Source organism: Callospermophilus lateralis, chromosome 16 (assembly GCF_048772815.1).
Source record: "Callospermophilus lateralis isolate mCalLat2 chromosome 16, mCalLat2.hap1, whole genome shotgun sequence".
NCBI classification, from domain to species: Eukaryota; Metazoa; Chordata; class Mammalia; order Rodentia; family Sciuridae; genus Callospermophilus; species Callospermophilus lateralis.
This window is the reverse complement of record NC_135320.1, coordinates 54,484,165-54,505,757: the sequence shown is the minus strand read 5'-3', so window position 1 is coordinate 54,505,757 and position 21,593 is coordinate 54,484,165. Positions and strand designations below refer to the sequence as shown.

Sequence of the window (21,593 nt, the reverse complement as noted above, 5' to 3'; positions counted from 1 at the left end):
AGTTTGGCTAGAAAACTGGGCTGTATGTTTAAACTGATTCAATTTATTTCATGGTAACAGAAACATTCCGATTTTCTGTAGTCAGTTTGGTCATTTAGTGTTGCAGAATTTGCTCATTCCTTCTAAACTTTCATGTTATAGGCACCTTTTAATCCTGCTGTCTCTATTAAACGTGCCTATTTTTCCATCTCTTTTTTTTTCCTTTATCAGTCTCCCAGAAGTTTATCAATTTAATAATCTTGTTAAAGAACCACTTTTTGGCTTTGTTGATCCTTTTCTATTGTATGTCTCTCTCCTCCCCTCCACTCCCCCTTCTCCCCCCTCCTCTCCTTTCCTCCCCTCTCCCCTCCTCTCCCCCTCTCTCCCTCTCTCCCTTTCTCTCCCTCTCTTTTTGGTGTTGCTAGAGATTAAAACCAGAGATTTGAGTGTGTGCCAGTCAAGCATTCTCCTCTCCCACTAAGCTATACCCTCAGCCCTTATATCTTATTTTATCATTAATTTATGCTCTTACATTTTTATTATCTCTAGCTTATTTATAGGACATCTCTTTCTACCTTAACATGAAGATTCTCATATTTGTAAATGATGGAAACTCAACTCAAACTAGTGTAAGAGGAACAAAAAGGAACTCAGGCTCAGATCACCCAGAATTCCAAGGTATAGCTGACTTCAGACACATGTGGTTCAGAAACTTCATGGTTCTGTCTGTCTCTTGTGGGAAGATGTTGCAGGTCCACACATACAGGCTACCTGTATACTAGCTCCAGCTGAAAGATACCATTTCCTAGTATATCTGGAAAGAGACTCAGGGAAGTCTCTGATTGGTCCAGCTCAAGTCAGGAAAGAGCCATTCCAAAACCAATAATTGTAGTGAAGAAAATTAGACCCAGCCAGGTTGGTTCTAAGAGGAATGGTTGTATGTAAGTCATGACTTAAAAATCAAACCCTAGAATGAAAAAGCTAGAAGGAAGTAAGGTACCGGCACCCAGGTTAATTAATTTAATGACTGTGTCGGGATTTTTAATCTTCTTTCCACTAAATCAGAACACAATCATTAGACTTTGTTAAATCTGAAAAATAATAATTGCAGTATGTTGGCCTTTCAAACATAGAGCAAGCTCTTTGAAGTATGAGATATCTAAATGAGTCACCCATATTTCCTTATTGTTGCCATATTTCTACCTTTGATAGGGTATATATTTTTTAAAGTTTGCTGTTTTCTGAAGAACACCATGAGCCAAAAGAAATTTTATATATGTTCCTGTAGTAACAATTAGATAAATATACCAAGATTCAAACACTGTATTAATTCTAATGACATATTTATTCAATCAAAATTATAAATGTTGAAGCAAGAGTACAAAACAATTTTATAAAATTTCCCATAATTGCCCCTAAAGCCAATTATAATTAATTATAAGGAAATTACCTTGATTATATATGAATAAACAGCATTTGTCATCAATAAATATTTACAGAATGTTGAATTTGTACTAAGTCCTATAAGAAAAACGAAATATGAGATGCTTTTCCTGCCCTAAAAAGAGCTTACAGTCTTCTCATTTCTACCATGTGTTTAGTAATTGGAAAGCATTAAAAATAATTTCAAAAATCCACTTCAATGAACTATTCATCTATCCTAAGTCATAAATCATGGTCAGCTAAGCGCTAATATACTTAAGAACAGTTTTTTCCTCTATACCACTAATCAATGTTTACTAATATAGCAACTATAATTGGACCCTTCTCTCTAACTTATTATCTCCAACAAATTCCAATGGGGAAAATCTAGAATTACTGTGCTCATTCAATTGACTTAACATTCTATCAACTATTGTGCCTTGTCTAACTTGTTACAAATTTTGCAACCAAAATAATAATAACCCCACATATACATCAACATGCTAACAGTGATGATTTTTGACCTGAATTTTGAACTGAATTACAGGTAATATTTAGATTTCATCTTAAGAAATTCATATTTTCTGAATTTCTACAATGCTTTCATTTTTAGTAAGAAAAATTTTAATAAGCCTTTTCCTGAAATAATTACATAAATAATCACTGTGTCCCATTTAAGTACCTAAACAAAAACAGTGTTTTTTTGTTTTTTGTTTTTTGTTATTTTTACCAAAAAGAAAAAGGTTATTTGATTTTGTGGTGCTCAAGATGGAGCCCAGGGGCTTGTGCATGCTTGACAAGTGCTTTACCACTAAGCTACACCTTCAGCCATTTTTTTTTAAGACAGGGTCTCACTAAGTTTCTGAGGCTGACCTCAAACTTTTGGTCTTCCTGCCTCCGCCTCCAGAGTCTCTGGGATTGCAGGAAGCTGGCCCAAAAAGTTTTTAAATAACTCAGATATCCAGAAAACTTGAAACTCATCCATACTGATCTATTAACTACTAGTTGAAATCAACTACTAGTTTATCCTCTCCTAAAACTGTTAGGGGTATGGTGATGGTTAAAAAAAGATAACTTTTGGGCCTGTAACTTCCTAGTGAGGTGCTGGGGCCCAAACTATCTATAAAAATGGCATAGTTGTAATCTCTAACAAGTGATTATGTGCACCAAAAGAACACAAATATAAACCCTAGTAGCATAATCTGACTATGGCCATTCAAGATTCTGATTAGCTAAATGTGAAAAAAAAAGAATCCTTTAAAAGCAATTCTTAATTCAAGGCCAGGTTTGGTGAAAAAAAATTGTTAAGAGTGACTGTGTGTGTGTGTGTGTGTGTGTGTGTGTGTGTGTATGTGTGTTTTGACTGCTCAAAAGTTATTCGCTTTATTAGAATCTCTTACTCCAAAGTCTAAATGGAAAAAGCAATAAGATCACAGGTCCATCACACTTTTTTATCCTGTGGATCCCCAGCGGGTGGCACTTCAAGCCAAGAGTTTGGGATCTGGCCTGAGTATTTTCTAGATTTGCGACTGGCAAAATGTTCATTCCCTATTGGTGATACTAGTTCGAAAATCATTTGTTCATTATTTCCCTCCTAGGTAGGCATAGAAAATAATGAAATTAAAATTAGTAGGACACAAACTGGACTACAAAGTGCCTATTTTACCTAAAATCTAAAAAAAACAAAGTTTCTAAAGATGCCTTAGTAGCCACATTAAAGACTATAGACAAAAGTACAGAAAGTACCAAAAATTGCTGGGCAGGGTGGTGCACACCTGTAATCCCAGCAGCTCAGGAGGCTAAGACAGGAGGATTATGAGTTCAAAGCCAGCCTTAGCTACTTAGTGAGGCCCTAAGGAACTTAGTTAGACCCTGTCTCAAAAAACAGACTGGGGATATGGCTCAGTGGTAATCCACCTTGGGTTCAATTCCTGGTACCAAAAAACAAAGAAAGAAAAAAATATATTTGTACAAATTTCCAAAATTTTGAGAATTAGTTGACACACTAATGGGAAAGAATGGAATTAATAAACACTTTGGAAAACTTGGATCTCTTTCAATATTAAAATTTTTTAATAAGTCACCAAAAGAATGGACTTTTATGCCTATTAATCCTTCTATTTCAGTGCTTGATACAAAGAATAATTCCATTTATTAAGGTGATCACTTATATTTTATACTAAGCTCTGACTTTTTTCAAGTTCTATTTCTTTTTTTTAATATGTTTAAATTGTAGATGAACACAATATCTTTATTTTTATATGGTGCTGAGGATTGAACCCAGTTCCTAATACATATGAGGCAGGCACTCTACCACTGAGGTACAGCCCCAGCCCCTTAAGTTCTATTTCAACTGATAAATTATAAATATAAATACTCATATTCATAATATGAATAAATGACTTATTCATATATATGCATTCTGTAATGATTGAATCAAGCTAATTAGCATATTTATTATCTCACATATTTATCAGTCCATGTTTTTCTACTTACTAAATACATGTATGAAAGTATCTTCTGGTCAGAAAAAAAATATCTTTGAATGAAAACATGTAGCTCAAAAGATAAATTTTATCAGTTCTTGATTAATATAACTTTCTGACCTAAAAATTCTGGTTTTGGAACTACACCAAACATGAAGCTATTCATTTAGCTTGAGCACTTGTGATATGAAAACGAATTTTCCTGTTTCCCAGATAGGATTAGGGTAATATCACACAAATTCATATTTTAAATGTATCTTCCTTCCTTCCTTCCTTCCTTCCTCCCTCCCTCCCTCCCTCCTCCCTCCCTCATACAAGGGATTGAACTCAGTGGCACTCAGCCACTGACCCATATCCCCAACCCTATTTTGTATTTTATTTAGAGATAGGGTCTCACTGAGTTGCTTAGTGACTTTGTTGCTTTTGCTAAGGCTGGCTTTGAACTCATGATCCTCCTGCCTCAGCATCCTGAGCTGCTGGGATTATAGGCATGAGCCACCACATCCAGCTTAAATGTATTATTTTCTAAATTAATTTAGTATAAGTAGGAACCCTTGGTATTATTCATTCATTGAGTCAACAGAAGTGTAGGGTACCATTAAAGGACCTAAATGCCTGAAATCAAAGACAGATAAAACAGAAATCACAATCTTCTTTATTTTGCAGATAGGATGACATCATCCACTCAAAGAACTCATCTTTTGTCTACCTTTGAACACTTTAAAGTCAGAAGCATAAACTAATACTAAAATAAGAACTAAGATGATATACTCTTCCCTGTATCCTATATTTTTTTTCTTTCTTTTTTTCTTTTTTGGTGGTACTGGGGATTGAACACAGGGCCTTGTGCATGTGAGGCAAGCACTCTACTGACTGAGCTATATCCCCCACCTCTGTATCTTATATTCTTACCACAGGTCCTCTCAGTAGTCATTTTAATATATACACTAAAGTAAGAGTAGTTAATACATCTTAGAAGTTACCTTAAAATATACATATATGTACAAATAATAGAAACCAAATATTTCCAGAATTCTGCCAATATTCATAAACACAAGGCACTTGGTGGGAAAATTAGCAATCATTATTTATTATTCATGTACAATCATTTACCCTTTCCAACTTTGGAAGAATTCTTGAAAAGTGATTTTCTGTGCTACCTAATGTTTATACTACAAAATATTATAAATATTTTGATTTCTTATCTTCTTTACCCCTAAAACCTAATATTAAGCTGCAGTCATCTAAAAAAGAATAGGGCCCAGGAAGACTCCACATAGCAACAAATCTAGGATTTAATCCTTGGTATTTGTTGTCTCTGAAATATATTAAATGTCAATTAATTTAAAATGCTTTTAATGTTAGTCCAACACCTCACATAAGTGTAAAACAGCAGCTGATTCAAAATGGCACAAGGAAAATGTGGAGCCTTCCTTGCAAAAAATGACTAATCTTGCGACAGCACCAAAGCCACATTCCTTTGAAAAGCACTTTATTAACAATGTATCATGATAAATAAGGCTCTTGGTAGTAGAGAGACAAGGTGAGAAGGTAATGAGATGGCATGCCTCCTAAGATTCCTACCAGCTCTAAACTCTATGATAGGACAGAAATACTAGGCTGAGTTTGTCCCATTAATTTTGTGTTGTTCATTTTATTCCATCATAATTGAACTACATGAACTTATAATCATGAATTCTCCTAAAATTTGCTACCTCCTTTCTCCAGCCTTCTGTAGCTACAGGTCTATACCTTATATTTAGGTCTTCTTTTCCTATACTGAATGGACCCATTGCCACAATGAAGATAGTCACCCTCACACTCTTAAATGATCACAAAGCCCTGTTTTTATTGGCTCTGGCTATTATGATTTTAAATGTGTCACTGTCCTAAATAGCTAAGAAAACCATTCCCAGCTTAGCAGTTTCATGGGACAACACAGTCAAGAGCATGGCATCACTGTCATGGTTCCAACAGTCTACCTACAATCACACTCCTTGTGCAAAATATATAGCTATAGAAAGTTAAGAACCATAAACACACATACACGAAATGATGCACAACTACAAACTGCATCTCTCCACTGAACCAGGCTGTGTCTGTTCACCCTTCTGTCGCCATCCCCAGCTCTCTGGCTGCTGAAAGATCCACGGCTTCTCCTGTTTCTTCTTCTTTTGTTTCAGCCCTTTCACTTACATTCTCATTCTCCATTTCTGTTTCCACCTTTTCTCCTGTCTCACCTGGAAAAGTAATCCAAAGAGATAATATGAAACACTCACTTAGCATTAACAACAAATTGCTTCCATAGTTTGTTTCCAATGGGGCAGTTTTTGCTCTTAGGTCTATGCAGAAAGTTTCTTTGGTGGTATCAAGAAAGGCAAGTGTGGCCAATGTCAAGTCCCTGAACATCTTGGTGTCTTGGCATTCTAAATAAAATCAGGATGCAAAATTACCCAAGAAATGGCAACAGAACATACTAGAATGTTTCATCTCTATATAAGTCAAAAGATGGTCCAGGGTTGGCCAAAAATCTGTCTTATTTGACCATTATGGTATTTAAAGAAAACATTCATTAAAGACATAGAACTTGCTAGCATTTAAAAGTCTAGATATTGCAAATGTAACTCCCTAAAATCAGTTTGGGCAACACTGGCTCCCATTCACAACCAGCAGCTTCCTGAGGACCTCTGAGACTCTCCATGGAATCCTACAGGCCCCATTTCACTCATTTTCAGCATGGTCACTAATCATTTGTTCACCTTAATTCTGGATCCTCTTACCATATAAAGAGCTTGATGAAAAGTGAGCTTGGAGAAATTCAGAAATTTTGACATGTTGCCTTCAAGGGATGATTTTGATTTTTTTTTCCAAGCATGGTCTAAAAATATATGTTTTTACTTGCTTCTCCCTTCTGACTCATAGCACTTTTTTTTTTGCATTTTTAGTAAAACATCTATCTCAATAAAGTATAATAATTTGTTTACATTCTGCCTTCCCCCAATAAACTGAGGGTCCCTGAGGTCAGGGATTATCTCCTACTCATTCTGCATCCTGAGCACCTAGCATATGCTTAGGCACTCAAAAAATACTCAGTTGGGTCAGAGTGATGGCATACACCTATAATGCCAGCAACTCAGGAGGCTAAGGCAGGAGGATCACAAGTTTAAGACCAGCCTCAGCAACTTAGCAAGCCTGGGTCTCAAAATGACATAAAATATAAAAAGGATTGGGGATGTAACTCAGTGGTAAAGTGCTCCTGGGTTGAATCCCCAATAGCAAAAAAAACAAAACAAAAAAAAAAAAAAAAAACACCTGAGTTGGGCTGGGGGTATATTTCAGTGATAGAGCACTTGCTCAGCATGTACAAGGTGCAAGATTTGTTCCCTCGCACCACAAAAACCTGAGTTAGTAAATTAAAGAATTAAGAAACAGATGGTTATAATTAATGTTTCATTTAATTATACAATACTATGAAGCTAATGTTATCAAAATGTAAATAATGCCTCAGAAAAAAATGTTACTTTTAGTTATAACTCCAACAAACAATATACTCCAAGAACAGCATAAATATCATTTTATGCTGATAAAGCAGAGTTAAAATTTTTAAAATACCACATACCAAAACAATATATTTCTTTAGCCTTCTCATAAAGATAAAAAGATAGGGCTGGGGGAATAGCTTAGTGGTAGAATTTTTGCTTAGCATGTGCAAAGCCTTGGGTCCAATCACCAGCCCCCAAAACAAACAAGCAAACAAAAACAGGACAGGAATAGAATGACAATAATTTTCTAAGGATGTGCTTAACCAAGATGAAAATTACATTCTAAAAGCTATATTCTTTGTGTGTTCTTTCATTAGAAGGTAAAATCCTCCACTAATAATTTGTTCACCTTAATTCTGGATCCTCTTACCATATAGAGAGCCTAATGAAAAGTGAATTTGGACAAATTCAGAAATTTTGACATGTTGCCTTCAAGGGATGATTTTTTTTTTTTTTTTTTTGGTACCAGGAATGGAACCCAGAGGCACTTAACCACTGAGCTACATCCTCAGCTCATTTATTTATTTATTTATTTATTTTTATTTTGAAACAAGGTCACTCTAACTTGCTCAGGGTCTTGCTAAATTGCTGAGGCTGGCTTTCAATAATCCTCCTTGCCTCAGGCTCTCAAGCTGCTGGATTATCGGTGCACACCACAGTATCTGGCCAAGGGGTGATTCTATTTAACCATCAGACTCTAAGTTAAAAATTTCGACACTATAAATAAAGACTATGCTTTAGAAGAGATTTTCTGGAAAGCTGGATTGAGGCTGGATGGAATGCTTGTTTCCCAGGATGGAAGGCTTTTTGGTTTGGATAATGAACTTCAGCCACCTGAAAGACTTCAGTGACTGTGTGTCAGGCTCCCCCTCCCCCAGTGCTGGTCTATGGAACTCATCTAAATAAACATTCTGAATCTCTAACAGCCTGACTTTACCTTCAGTGTGTTGGTCTGCTTGGTTAGTGTGAATTTTTCCAGCCATTTCCACATTTGCCGCTGTCTCTGGAATTCCTTCTGGTTGCTCCATGCTTCCAACTATTCTTTCAGGTTGAATCTGCTCCATGTTTTCAGGACCTTCAGAAGTTGTGTGGAGTAAGTCGTTCATTACAGGAGTTTGCACAGACTGACTTCTGTACAATATTTCTGATGTTAAATTCTCTTTGGAAATTGTTTCTAGAAGCTGGGATTGCTCCTCGTTTCCCACTGTTTCTTGAAATTTCTGTTCTTCATTAGTTTCCACAAACTGACTTCCTTCCAACATTTCTGGAGATTTGTTCTCTTTGGGAATTGCTTCTAGAAATTGGGACTGTTCATCTTTTCCCGTTGCTCCTGGAGGCTGCAGCTCTCCATCTGTTTCCAGAGGCTGAATGTTCTCCATTGTTCCTGGAGGTTGCATCACCGCAACAGTTGGTCGATTCTCAGCATCTTCCCTTGTTCCAGAGGAGTTCCTCTCTCCTGCTGTCCCTGAAGATGGATCCTTGACTTCTGAAAGTTCAGTCTGAGCATTTCCTTTTACAGCCTGAACTTCTGTCATTGTTTCCACATCTTTCTTCTTTTCTTCTGCTCCTGGGGTATCATCTCTGCCACCTAGATGAGGTGCCTCAGATTCCTCAGGTCCTTGGAGAGGCTGAGTCTTCCCTGTAGGTCCTATCTGGACTATGGCATCCTTTTCAGGGGCTACCTCCTTTGCCAGGGGCCGTTCACGGGATACAACACCATTAGCTGTAGGCACCACTGATGCCTTGGGCTTCTCCAGAGGGGGAAGGCTTTCCCTTTGTATGTTGCCATGAAATATGGATTCTTTTCCTGATGTGCGGGGTGTGGGTTGGGCAACACAGGACTCACTTTCTTCTGTGGTAGATAAACATTCATTTGAAGTTACTTTTTGATCATTACATTGGTGGGGGGGAAGAAAAGAGAAAACACAAAATATTATTTTAGTTTTTGTCTTGAAAAAGTGAACCGATATCAAGAAGTAGATTTAACACTTCAAGATATACCATGACCCTCTCTCCAAGTCAAAGGCCTTTATGTCTTTACCCCAAACACCTCACCTCAGACTTCACCGAGTTTTCTGTTTGCTCATTGTGCACCTTTTCATGGCTCCTATCCCATATTCTAACTTAGCAAAGTCCACTTGTTTCACATGTTCTTTTCTCTGTCCTACCCTTTCTCCTCTGTAGGATTGGGAGGTTTCCCAGTGTGTGATCCTTGGGCTCTTGGGAAGGTCTCACTTTCCTTCTAACAAAGAATGGTCCCCAGTGAATGGAAAATGCTCCATGATGGAGGAAATCTAGTAGGTGAAGGCAATGGTGTCTAGGAAGGGGAGTGACAAGGATTGCTTGATCTGAGTTTCCTGTCATTTTAGGGGCACAGTGAGAAGGAAAACAAAGGAAAGTTGGAAACATGCATTTTACTTCCTGTCTCTTCTGTTGGGTTGACCAAATGAAACAGTGCATATAAAGCATTTATTAGCCTGAAGTCTGCAGTTCATCTAAGAGCTCAGCATCTGTTGTGGCCTTGGGAAGACAGTTCCCAGGGATCTCATGGGTGTCTCTCTCCCGCCCATCTCAGAGGTGCAGGAGAATCATGTCTCGTGAAACACTGGGTGCAAAAGTGCTCTCGACAGTTTACAATAAGCAAATTTGCAATGTGTTTATACCCATTAACCCAGTAATCCTACTTCTAGAAGTTTATCCTAAAAGCTTAAAACTTAGAAAATGCTTCGAGGGAAAAAAATCTATCATTCAAGTGTTCTTTATAATAGCAAAAGCTGAAAAACATGGGCTGGAGTTGTGGCTCAGTGGCAGAGCGCTTGCCTAGCATGTGTGAGGCACTTAGGTTCAATCCTCAGCACCACATATAAATAAATTAAAAATAAAGGTACATCAACAATTAAAAAACATAAAAAAAAAGAAAGCTGAAAAACAACTTAAAAGTCTAACAAGATAGGGGAACAGATAAATAGTATACTAAATGAAATACTATACCATGAATAGATGATTATAAAGACCATAAGCTTAAATAAGAAAATAATTATGACATGTCTTAAAAATTGGCACTTGTAGTTGGGTTGACCAAATGAAACAGTGCATATAAAGCATTTATTAGCCTGAAGTCTGCAGTTCATCTAAGAGCTCAGTAAGCGAGTTACCAGTTTTAAATATAGTATGATTACAGTGATCAAAAGGAAGGCAGTGAGGGAAGGAGAAGGAGAGGAAAAATAAATCACAAATGGAGTGTGGAAAGACTGGGGAAAAAAGAAACCAAATGTTAAAATGGGTCTCTAGGTGATATTTTCTTCTTCTCTTTTTCCCCAAGAGGTTTTTTTTTTTTTTCCTTTTTTCTTTTTACCACCACAATTATATAAACATATAGTTTAAAAAGTTATCTGCTGATCCAATGTTCCTCTCCCATTTCCCCTTCTCTAGGGACAAATATTTTAATTCTCTTAACTGTTTTAGAGGGAGATACATATCTCCCTAATGAGCTTAAATTTTACCCTAAAAGCATGAAGAACAAGAATTATGAACAAGGGGCCGGGCTGTGGCTCAGTGGTAGCGCACTTGCCTGGCATGTGTGAGGCACTGGGTTCAATTCTCAGCAGCACATATAAATACATAAATAAAATAAAGGTCTATCAACAAATAAAAAAATATTTAAAAAAAAGAATTGTGAACAAGCAGGAAATAATACCAAGAATTAATAAATGGGATGGTATCAAATAAAAAAGATTTTTCAACTGCAAAGGAAACAAGAGCATGAAGTGAGAGCCTATGGAATGGGAGAAAATCTTTGCTAGTTACTCTTCTGACAGAATATACCAAAAAAACTCAAAAAACTTACCATAAGAAAATAATAACCGGGCTAGGGTTGTAGCTCAGTGGTAGCACACTTGCCTAGCATGTGTGAGGCCCTGGGTTCAATTCTCAGCATCACATATAAATAAAGTATAATAAACGTCCATCTACAACTAAAAAAGTATTTTAAAAATACAACAATAATAACCCAATCAGTAAATGAGCAAATGAACTAAACAGACACTTCTCAGAAGAAGAAATACAAACCAGGCTCAGTGGCACCCACTTGTAATCCCAGCAGCTCAGGAGGCTGAGACAGGAGGATCATGAGTTCAAAACCAGCACAGAGCAAAAAGTGAGATGCTAAGCAACTAAGTGAGACCCTGTCTCTGAATAAAATGCAAAATAGGGCTGGGGATGTGGCACAGTGGTTGAGTGCCCCTGAGTTCAGTCCCTAATACCAAAAAAAAAAAAAAAAGAAGAAGAAATACAAATGGCCAACAAATATATGAAAAAATGTTCATCATCTTTAGCAATCAGGGAAATGCAAATCAAGCTACACTGAGATTTCATTTCATTCCAGGTAGAATGGCCGCTGTCAAAAATATAAATAACAATAAATGCTGCAGAGGATTAGGGAAAAGGAAACACTACGACACTGCTGGTGGGATTATAAATTTGTACAAACCTGTGGAAATCAGTATGGTGCTTCCTCAGAAGCCCAGTAATAGAACCATATGACCCAGCTATACCTCTCCTCAGTATTTATCCTACAGAATTAAAGTCAGCCAACTACGTGATACCTGCATACCCACGTTTATAGCAGCACAATTCACAATAGCCAAATTATAGAACCAGCCCAGGTATCTGTCAATGAATTAATAGATAAAGAAAATGTGGCATATATACACACTGGGATTTTATTCACCTCAAAAAGAATGAAATTGTGTTATTTGCAGGAAAATGAATGGAACTTGAGAACATGTTAAGTAAAATAAGCCAGACTCAGAAAGTTAAGGATTGTTATGTTTTCTCTCATATATGAAAGCTACAGAGAAGAAGCGGGAAGGCGGGGAGGAAATCTCATGAAATGAGAAGGGGGACCAGTAGAGTAAAAGAAAGGACCAGGGTGAGGGAGGAGGAGGGAGGAGGGGGACATACCGGGGTATACAGTACATCAAACATAGATGCTTTTCAAAATAACGTCAAATAACATCACAATGAATCCCACTATTATGTACAATTATAATGCACCAAAAAATTAACTAAATAAAAAGAAAAGATTACATTAAAATCCTTCAGTCTAATATTTATCTGAAAAAATAAATTGTGAGTAGGGTTTTGTTAAGCAATTAAATCAATACACTTGCCCAGGACTGGAGGCTTAGTTTAGTCACTGAACAACACATGTGCTTAGCATGTACAAATCCCTGGTTCAATCCCCAGCACCAAATTTCACACACACACACACACACACACACACACACACACAGAACTATATAGCTCAACCATTTTACTCCCTATACATTTTCCCATGAGAAAATAAAACATGCATCTATGCAAAGACTTGTACACAAAAGTTTGTAGCAGCTTAATTTATAATAACCCAAAACTGGAAACATCAACAGATTTCCATCAACAGATGAATAAGGTGAATAAGATGAATAAGGAAACTGATTGAGGTATATCCATACAATGGAATACTACACAACAATAAAAAAGAAACGACCCATTGATAAGTACAACAACATAGATGCTTTTCAAAATAATTATGCTGAGTAAAAGAAGATGGAAATATTACATACTATATTATCCCATTTTTATAAACTAGAAAGTGCCAACTTAACTAATAGTGACAGAAAACAAAACAGTGTCTGGGGACTGGGATTGGGTGAGCCAGAATGGATTTCAAAGAAACATAAGGAAATGTTGGCAGTTAATGGGAACTTTCAATATTTGGATTGTGTTGATGCTTCCATGGGTACACACATAAGTCTTGGTACAAACTTACCAAAATGTGCTGTCATGTCTCACAACTAAACACTCAAGGTCACTCCAGGTGAACTGGGTTGCACGAAATAATCATACAGAAACAGAGAAATACCTTTTTCTTTGGGTCCTATGACGGGTCCTCCAATCTTAGGGGTCCGTGGAAAGAGAGAGAGAGAGCACGTGCTGACCCCTTTTATTGAGGAGAAGCTATTCAAATGAGGCAAGGGGTTAGGTTTCAGGTGGTTGAGTCTAGCTTCCTGATGTCTGCTGTCAGTAGATTGAGTGACATCTAGGGAGGCCATTCCCATCTCCTGAGCTGTGTGGGGATCATGGCAGAGCAAGTAAAAAGACCAGAGCCAGGCCCACCCAAGCAGAGGGGCAACGTTGGTTCAGTCCTCTCTGTGCACTCAGTGCCCAGAGTTCACACACACACAGCCCATGGCTGGATTTTGCCACATCTCCACATTCTCATCCCTCCAGGCTAAGGGGTGCTCGGTTCCTATGTGCTCCGTAAATATGTGCAGTTCACTGTATATCAACTATACCTCCCCTGAATTGCTTATTTTTAATATAAAAATAAATAAAATGAAAAAAAGGATCCTGAGTAGGGGAGAGAATTGATCTGATTTGGATTTTTAAAACCTCCCTCTTTGGGGACTGGGATTATAGCTCAGGGTACAGAGAGTGCTTGGCAAGCTAGGGGCTTAATCCCTAGCACCAAAAAGACATGCATCCATCCATCCATCCACACATACTCCTGAAGAATGAATCAGAGATGGGCAGCACAAATATCAAGGTTACCAGTAACTTCTGAGAGAAAATAGTTATAGGTAAAAATGACTGAACATAATGACTGATCCAGGGGGTGAAGGAAGGGAGGAAGAAGGAGATCTTGGGTAACACTGGTCCAAAGCTTGGCTACTGGAAACAGAAGACAAGGATGAAAGAACCTGGGCTGGAGAGAGGCATGGCTTGTCAGGGGGCATGGTGTGTCAGGGATAGCTTTAGATTGTGCATCCTAGTGACAAACTCTAGGGGACAACTTGACATATGGGCCTGTCCAGAAATATACGTAACAGCCTAGAGCTGAGCTCTCTATCTTACTAAAACATTTGCTATGTGTCTGGAGAAGGGCAGTTTTTGCATAGAGGCAAAATGAAGAGTAAAGTCTTGGGGTAGAGGAGGAAGGGAAGGAGGAGAGAAGAGAGAAACAGCATTTGTATCTCTATCCTGCCTTGAGTCTGGTTGAGAATCCTACAGAGAGAGCTAGAGGTGAAGAAGCAGAACTCAGGGACAATTATATGAGATGCAGGGCATCAGCTGTCAGTTTTGAGGGTCCATATGACAGAACTGGGGAGAGGGCTGTTCTTCACCTCCCCCTCCTGTCTCATCATGATGGAAGCCTTCAGATTAACAGCAAGTAAAGCAGCTTAATAAAAGAAATCTCTTAGGCCTATAAAGAATCCCATAAGTCAAGCCAACTCATTTAGATACCAAAAAAGGATGTTCTGGAAATAATTGCCTTAGGGAATTAACAAGGAAATGTATTAAAGTACTAATCACAGATGGCTGCCAAATTACATTTTCTTATAAAATAGTGATGACAGTGATTAGCTCAGTCAGTAAAATGAAATGAAGCATTTGCATCCACCTGTGCCAGGTGTGGGTGCATTCCAAAGGCAGCATTTTTCCAGAGCACAAAAATTCATACCATCAAAAATATATGACGCTGTCGGTCTAAGTCCAGTCCCACCCCACAAAGAAAACTTGATGAGAATTTATTTTGCCACAGATGGGACACAAGTGTCCAAGTGATCTATCAATTTTTGCCCCAGTGTCCCATGATCACAGTGTCAGCTTGCTTTGTGTGTACTTCTCCCAACCTTATCACACATTGGAATTAGGCCAATGTCCTAACATATAATTTTATAGAATACAACCTGAAAATAATCAACCAAGCTGGGAAACATTACAAAAGGATGTCATTATCTTTAATATTTTTCAAGGGTAAGTTTCAAGGGGATAAAGGATTCTTAAAATGATCACACACAAAAAAAGAAATTGCCAGAAGTGTAGTAACATGTTAATTTTGTCATTTATTTCAATCAACAGTGCTCTAAATATATTTTAAATTTTTTTAGTTGTAGGTGAACACAATATCATTATTTTATTTTTATGTGGTGCTGAGGATCAAACCCAGTGCCTCAGACATGCACAGGTGAGAGCTGTACCACGAGAGCTACCTTGAAAAATACATGAGCTACAACTGCAACCCCCAGCTCTAAATACTTTTTGAAATGACTATTTGTAAGGTAATACTTCCTAACAAATAGCTCAAAAATTCTTTTTCCTAGGAGATAGAAGAAAACAATTTAAAAGGAAAGACCTTGAAAATGACACAATAATGTACACAGTGGGTTTGAATTCTGGTTTCTCCACCTGACTCCAGTGAGCCTTATTAAGCCTCCCTGTGCCTCAGCTCACCTCCTATAAAGCAGGACTAGTGTCAGCACCTGACCAGGAAGCTGTGGTGAGGGCTGCATGTGTTAATATTTGGAAGGTGCCCACACAGGGACTCACAACCACAATAACATTGCTCTCTCAATGGCCTAGCAAGGATGAAATTGTAATGGGCAAACACAGAAGAAAAGTGATTTCATCATTTTAATACTGGTACCTTCTCATGAACTACTCCAAAGGAAAAACGTTTAGAGGAAAATACATGAAAAGATTGGAAAATAAACGATGTTTTCAAACCATCTCTCAGAGAACACAGCAATAAAGTCTATAATTACCCTAAAACTTCCTTTCTGGCTCTAGGTTTCATATCCTTTGAATTGTATTTACCCTCACCCTGTTGAAAGAAATATAGTATTTTTCTTTTTCTTTCTTTCTTTATCTCTCTCTCTTCTCTTCAGTTCCTAATCTCTCTGGGCCTCAATTTCCTCATCTGTAAAATGGTGATATTGTTTGCTTTGGGGGATTGTTAGGAAAATTAACAGAGGTGCTAATGTGTGTCTAACATGAGAAGATAGTAAATGGGGATGTGGCACACAGCTCACGTCACAGAGGCACCCTGCTGCAGGGCAGAGGGGTTGGTGTGCCTACAAGGCTGTGTGTGGTGGCAATGCCTGGGGAGGGCTTCTTCCAATTTTACAAGGGTCCCTTGACAGCTAGAAGACGCCTGTCAATAAATTATAGCTAAAAATCAACAAAAAGAATGAACAAACTGCAACATCAAAGGGCTTGGATAAACAGTCCCCTAAACACAATGCATTGTATTATTATGCTAGGTGTTAAAATGTGATTGATAGATAATGGGACAGTATTTGTAATGTCAGCAATGATTTAACCAGACTTCACTGGCATTAGGAAAAGCCACTGATAGCTTTTATGTAAATAAATGTTCTGTTCTATTTGCTGGGTTTGATTTCATTTACTCATCAAGTACCCATCAAATGCCAATGATAGGCCAACTCTGGTCTGGGCTCAGGGGTTACTGCAGGTAACAAGGAAGATCTGGTCTCTGCTATCCTATAATTTACCTGTCTGCAGGGAATCTCAAACCATTGCTACTTCCTCATTAAGTACAGTACTTGTACATTACCTCTCCTTTTTTTGGTACCAGGGATTAAACTAAGGGACACTCAGTCACTGAACCTATTTTGTATTTTATTTAGAGACAGGGTCTCACTGAGTTGCTTAGTGCCTCACTTTTGCTGAGGCTGGCTTTGAATTTGCAATCCTCCTGCCTCTGCCTCCCAAGCTGCTGGAATTACAGGCATGTGTCACCGCTCTCAGCTGTATATTACCTCTGACCAACGCATCCCCTCATACCCTGTCCACAGGTTTTTATAAATCCCCAACATATCTTCTCAAGGTAGAAGAAGATAATGCATTGTTTCTTCTGGTATCCTTACTTGGAAAACCATAAGATGCATTTTTGTCCATAAATAGATGACAGTCTATGCCTAATCTGTGTTATTACATAATAAATATTTTGGGCATATGCATTGTTTCCACATTCAAAGTTGTTTAAAGATGTGTCTGTTTTCTGAACCCTACAGTCCATCAAATCATACACCACCCTGGGCCTAATCCTTTGGTGCACATTTTCTTTCTTCATTCTGTTGAAAATTGATCCATGCACAAATTTGTTGTGACAGCTGAACTAACAGAACCCTGGTCATAAGCACCGTTGTGATCGACACACAAAGAAACTAAATACTAGGCAACATTACAGAAGGGATTAGAACTAAAGCTAACATACCTGAAATTCACATTACAGAGGAAGCTTTTCAACTCAGTCCATTGCCTATCAGAAATGAGAAGCTCTTCCCAACAGGAGAAAACTTGAGGCCAATATTTCCTGAGACTATGATATCGGACATCGCAAAGGCCTCACTGTGCTGTCTACTAGGTTTTCTAGAGTCAGTGAGGAAGGGGGATTTGATCCTTGCTGCTGTTATTTCTAGGTTCTTGTAACTTTTGAGCTTTGGAACCCAGGGATGCAGCATGAGCTATTCCCAAAGAGGAGTCCACTTTTCCTCCTTCTTATTTTCTTACCTTGCTTTCTCAGTTCAATTCTATCATTTTCCATCCATCCAATAAACATGGACTACTTACAATGCTATTCTGGATAGTTCTGCCTCTTTCCTACATTACGGTGTGTTTTAAGAACTGTCCTGTGTACCATGATACAAATGTGCATTTCACTAGCTGGGAGATATGAACAGGGAGGAGAGGCCAACTTAAGCAACATTTCATATAATTAAAGTATAAAATTATTAGCCAAAAAATCCTATAGAGGGTAAATGAAAATCAGACAGACTACTTTTCTTTTTTAATAGAACTACCTGAATTTGCTTATCTAAACTTCCTTTTCATCACCACAAAGTATATGAGATGCAGTTTGAAGACCTAATGTTGATATTTAACTAGGGAGAAATAAGAGCATGTAGTTGGAAATGTACTTTTGGAACACTTGATGAGCTCACACAGAGATATGGGGCTCCTGCCTCTGAGAGAGACAGACATGTGGGAGCACCAGAGCTTGTCATAGAACCATGACAAAGATTTGCCTCCTTCAGATTTACTTTTCCCATTATATTTGTTTTAGACTCCTATAAGAGAAACTCTCATTTTAAAGATGCAATAATATAAATCATCACTTTTGAAATGATTGATAGCATTTGCCACTGAAAAAGATGGATAGTCATTATTAGCATAGGGAAATCTTAACATTTGAGTGAAATCTAGACTGTAAAACCAAGGTCACCTCACTGAACAAGGAAATAAGAGAACACCAGGCCTCTGACATGTACACGTTTAGACACTTGCCTACGAGGTATCTCTAGGAAGAACAGTTGGTATGTACTGAGACATACAAGAGTTGGACATGGGTTATCTCCTCCAATCCTCCAGACAACTCCACAGAGGAGATCTGTTGTTATACCATTATACAGTGTAGCAAATTTATGGCATCTTTATCTTGGAGGGGCAAATAGCTCGGAGATGGCACGGTTCAGATTTAAGCCCAAGGAAGTTTCATTTCACCTTGAAGATTCAGGTGATTTTAAAGGCCAAATGTGGTCCCAGAACTTGCACCATCAGCATGACCTTGGAATATTTGTTAATGCTGAATCTCAAGCCCTACCCCAGAGGCACAGAACCAGAATCTGTATTCTAACAAGATCTCCACCCAAACAAGATGATTAGGTTAACTGTGAGGTCACAGGGCAGGCAAAGGGAGCTAGTTAGAGACTGAAGTGGCTGATGAGCACACAGAATTGTTGGGTATTGCACACCTGCCAACATCTGGTATGGGCTGCATCCAGTGACATGGTAGCATGTCACTCTCAGCATGAGAGACAACATATGGATATTGATGTAGCAATGAATTGATTGACTAAATCAGTCCAAGTGAGCGCCATACTGGGAGGGAGATGGCCCTAAACTTCCTCACCTTGTCCTAGTGAGAAAGCAGCCATGATAAGATGTGAAAGTATAGGCAAGTCTATGTTCCAAAAAAAAATTTTATTTTCAAAAACAGGTGGTAGGCTGGATTTGGCTAGCAGGCAGTTTGCCAATCCCTGTTGGCAATATTTATATTCTAGATACTGTGTGTGTGTGTATTTGTGTGTATATGTTTGTATATATTATATGTCTCTCTCTAAATATATCTCTCAACTTGTTTACTCCTCAGTACAACTTCATGAAATAGGTAATATAGCTGATCTTATTTTACAGGTTTGGTCATCAAAGCATAAACAGGTGGAGTGACTGGCTCAAAGTCACAAAACTAATAAATAATCCTGAAGAAACACTTGAACCCAGACAGTCTTACTATAAACCCACATTCCCCTACCACCACCCAGTGCTGCGGATGGAACCCAGAACCTTGCCCAAGATAGGCAAGCCCTCTACCATTAAGCTAGATCCCCAGTCCGAGATCCATGTTCTTAGTCTGTACTCTATGTTGTCTTTCAGTGTGTTGAATTCACACACACAAATGCAAGGTGTACAGGTCCGTAGAGCCTCTCATAACCATCTAGTCTACAGACACTACACCAGGGCAAGCAAAGAAAAGAAAATTAGCCAAATGACACTCTGGAGTTTGTGTCAGTTTTAGGAAAATGAAAAAGGCCAAAAATAGGCATACACACACACACACACACACACACACACAAAATCAGCTTATAGAAAACAAGGAACTTGTCCCTTCTCATTAGCAATGACAGTGAGGGGAAAAATGAGCCAAGAGAATGGTATGGGGAGGACTTTGCAACAGATCCCTGCTGGGAAGGTTGAAGGCAGGTGCTGTCTCTCAGAAAGAGAAACAACAAGTAAAAACATACACATTTGGAAAGCTGTCCCAGTGCCTCCCAGTCTCTTTTGTGTCCTGGAACATGTGGAATACGATATTCATGAAGCACACTGAGACAAGTAGAAGAAGCTGTTCCCAGAAGACTCAGGTTGTCAAGACCCTGCCCAGCTGCCCTGAAATCTGGAGAAACCCCAACATGTAACCCATTCTCACAAGCTGGGAAGCCATGCACACACAACACAGGCGGAGCTAGGAATATACACCAGTGTCACCTAGCTTATTTCACCCACCTTCATAACACTTATTTCCCAGAAGTTTTAGCTATACAAACAATGTGGAGTTAACTTTTTATTCCTTATCTTTATCCTTGGAGAACAAAGCTTAGACATCCTTGGATATATATAAAAGAATGTCTAGAGCTTAAAGGCAGTTCCCCAGAAAGGTTTCAAGGGATGTGAGCAACAGCAAAGTTCTGAAGTGGGGGGCTGAAGCTTCCGAGGTCATCATGGCCCTGTAAGACACTAAAACTCACTGGAGAACCTATATTCTGCTTTAAAAAAAAAAAAACCCAGTACAACCCCCGCACATTCACACCAGGACTCCAAGTATAGCCAAGACTGATACTTTGTGTCCATTTTAGCAAAACTTTAAGTGACCCAATGAGTGTTGGAGTATCTTTTCAAACTTAATATTGTAAAATATTAACAAAAGTGAAATTACACAGCAGTTGGGCTGTGTGGCAGTCTTAGAAAAGCATGATTTAACGCTAGACAATCAAGCATTGTTTGCTGTGTTTACCTTTCCTGCATGACTAGGAGACTGTTCCCAGCCCAGCACTATTCCCAAGCCCAACTTGGCCAGTGCTTCCTTTCATCTTCTGCTATCTGTTGGGTCTTGAGTCCTCTGCTTCTCTAAGTAGTCCTCTCATCTGCCCTCTCATCTTAAATCCCCAATTCTGTCAATCCATCTATTCACCCATCTACTCATTCAATAGTTAACTATTGACTGCATTTTTCTAATATGTAAGATATAAGACCATATAAGTTTCTGGTAGAATCAGGACTAGATCCCAGATGGAAGCGGAGGCTGTGAAAAACAGCAAGGGCTTTGAACTCACACAGGGCTTAAGCCCCAGCTCCATCACTTGCTACCTCTGAGATCCTGGGCAAGTTACTTATGCTTACTAAACTTTAATATTCTACTTGAATTTGGTGCTATTAACATATGCTCACCAGGTGCAGTGGTGCCTATAATCCCAACTTTGAGGGAAGCTGAGGCAGGAGGATCACACAGCCTCAGCAACTTAGTGAGGCACTAAGCAACTCAGTGAGACCCTGTCTCTAAATAAAATACAAAATAGGACTGGGAATGAGGCTCAGTGGTCAAGTGCCCCTGAGTTCAATCCCTGGTACCACTGTGCCCTCCCCCCCCCAAAAAAAAAAAACACACATTTGCTTTATAAGAGTACTGTGGGCATTGAAATCAATAAGATAACCTCTACCTAATCTCCTGACTTCTGCTCCATACTCCTGTTTTGATGTGGCT

General features: G+C 38.5%; 1 protein-coding gene across 1 annotated transcript in view; it reads right to left on the bottom strand.

Annotated features, from left to right (window-relative positions):
• Positions 1-2,797: 2,797 nt before the first annotated feature.
• Positions 2,798-21,593, bottom strand: part of Erich5 (glutamate rich 5) — a 33,977-nt gene continuing 15,181 nt past the window's right edge. The window contains 5 exon segments of the mRNA XM_076835773.2: positions 2,798-2,809; positions 5,995-6,021; positions 6,024-6,127; positions 8,367-9,311; positions 12,042-12,097. Of these exon segments, the coding sequence (XP_076691888.2) occupies positions 2,798-2,809; positions 5,995-6,021; positions 6,024-6,127; positions 8,367-9,311; positions 12,042-12,097 (1,144 nt within the window).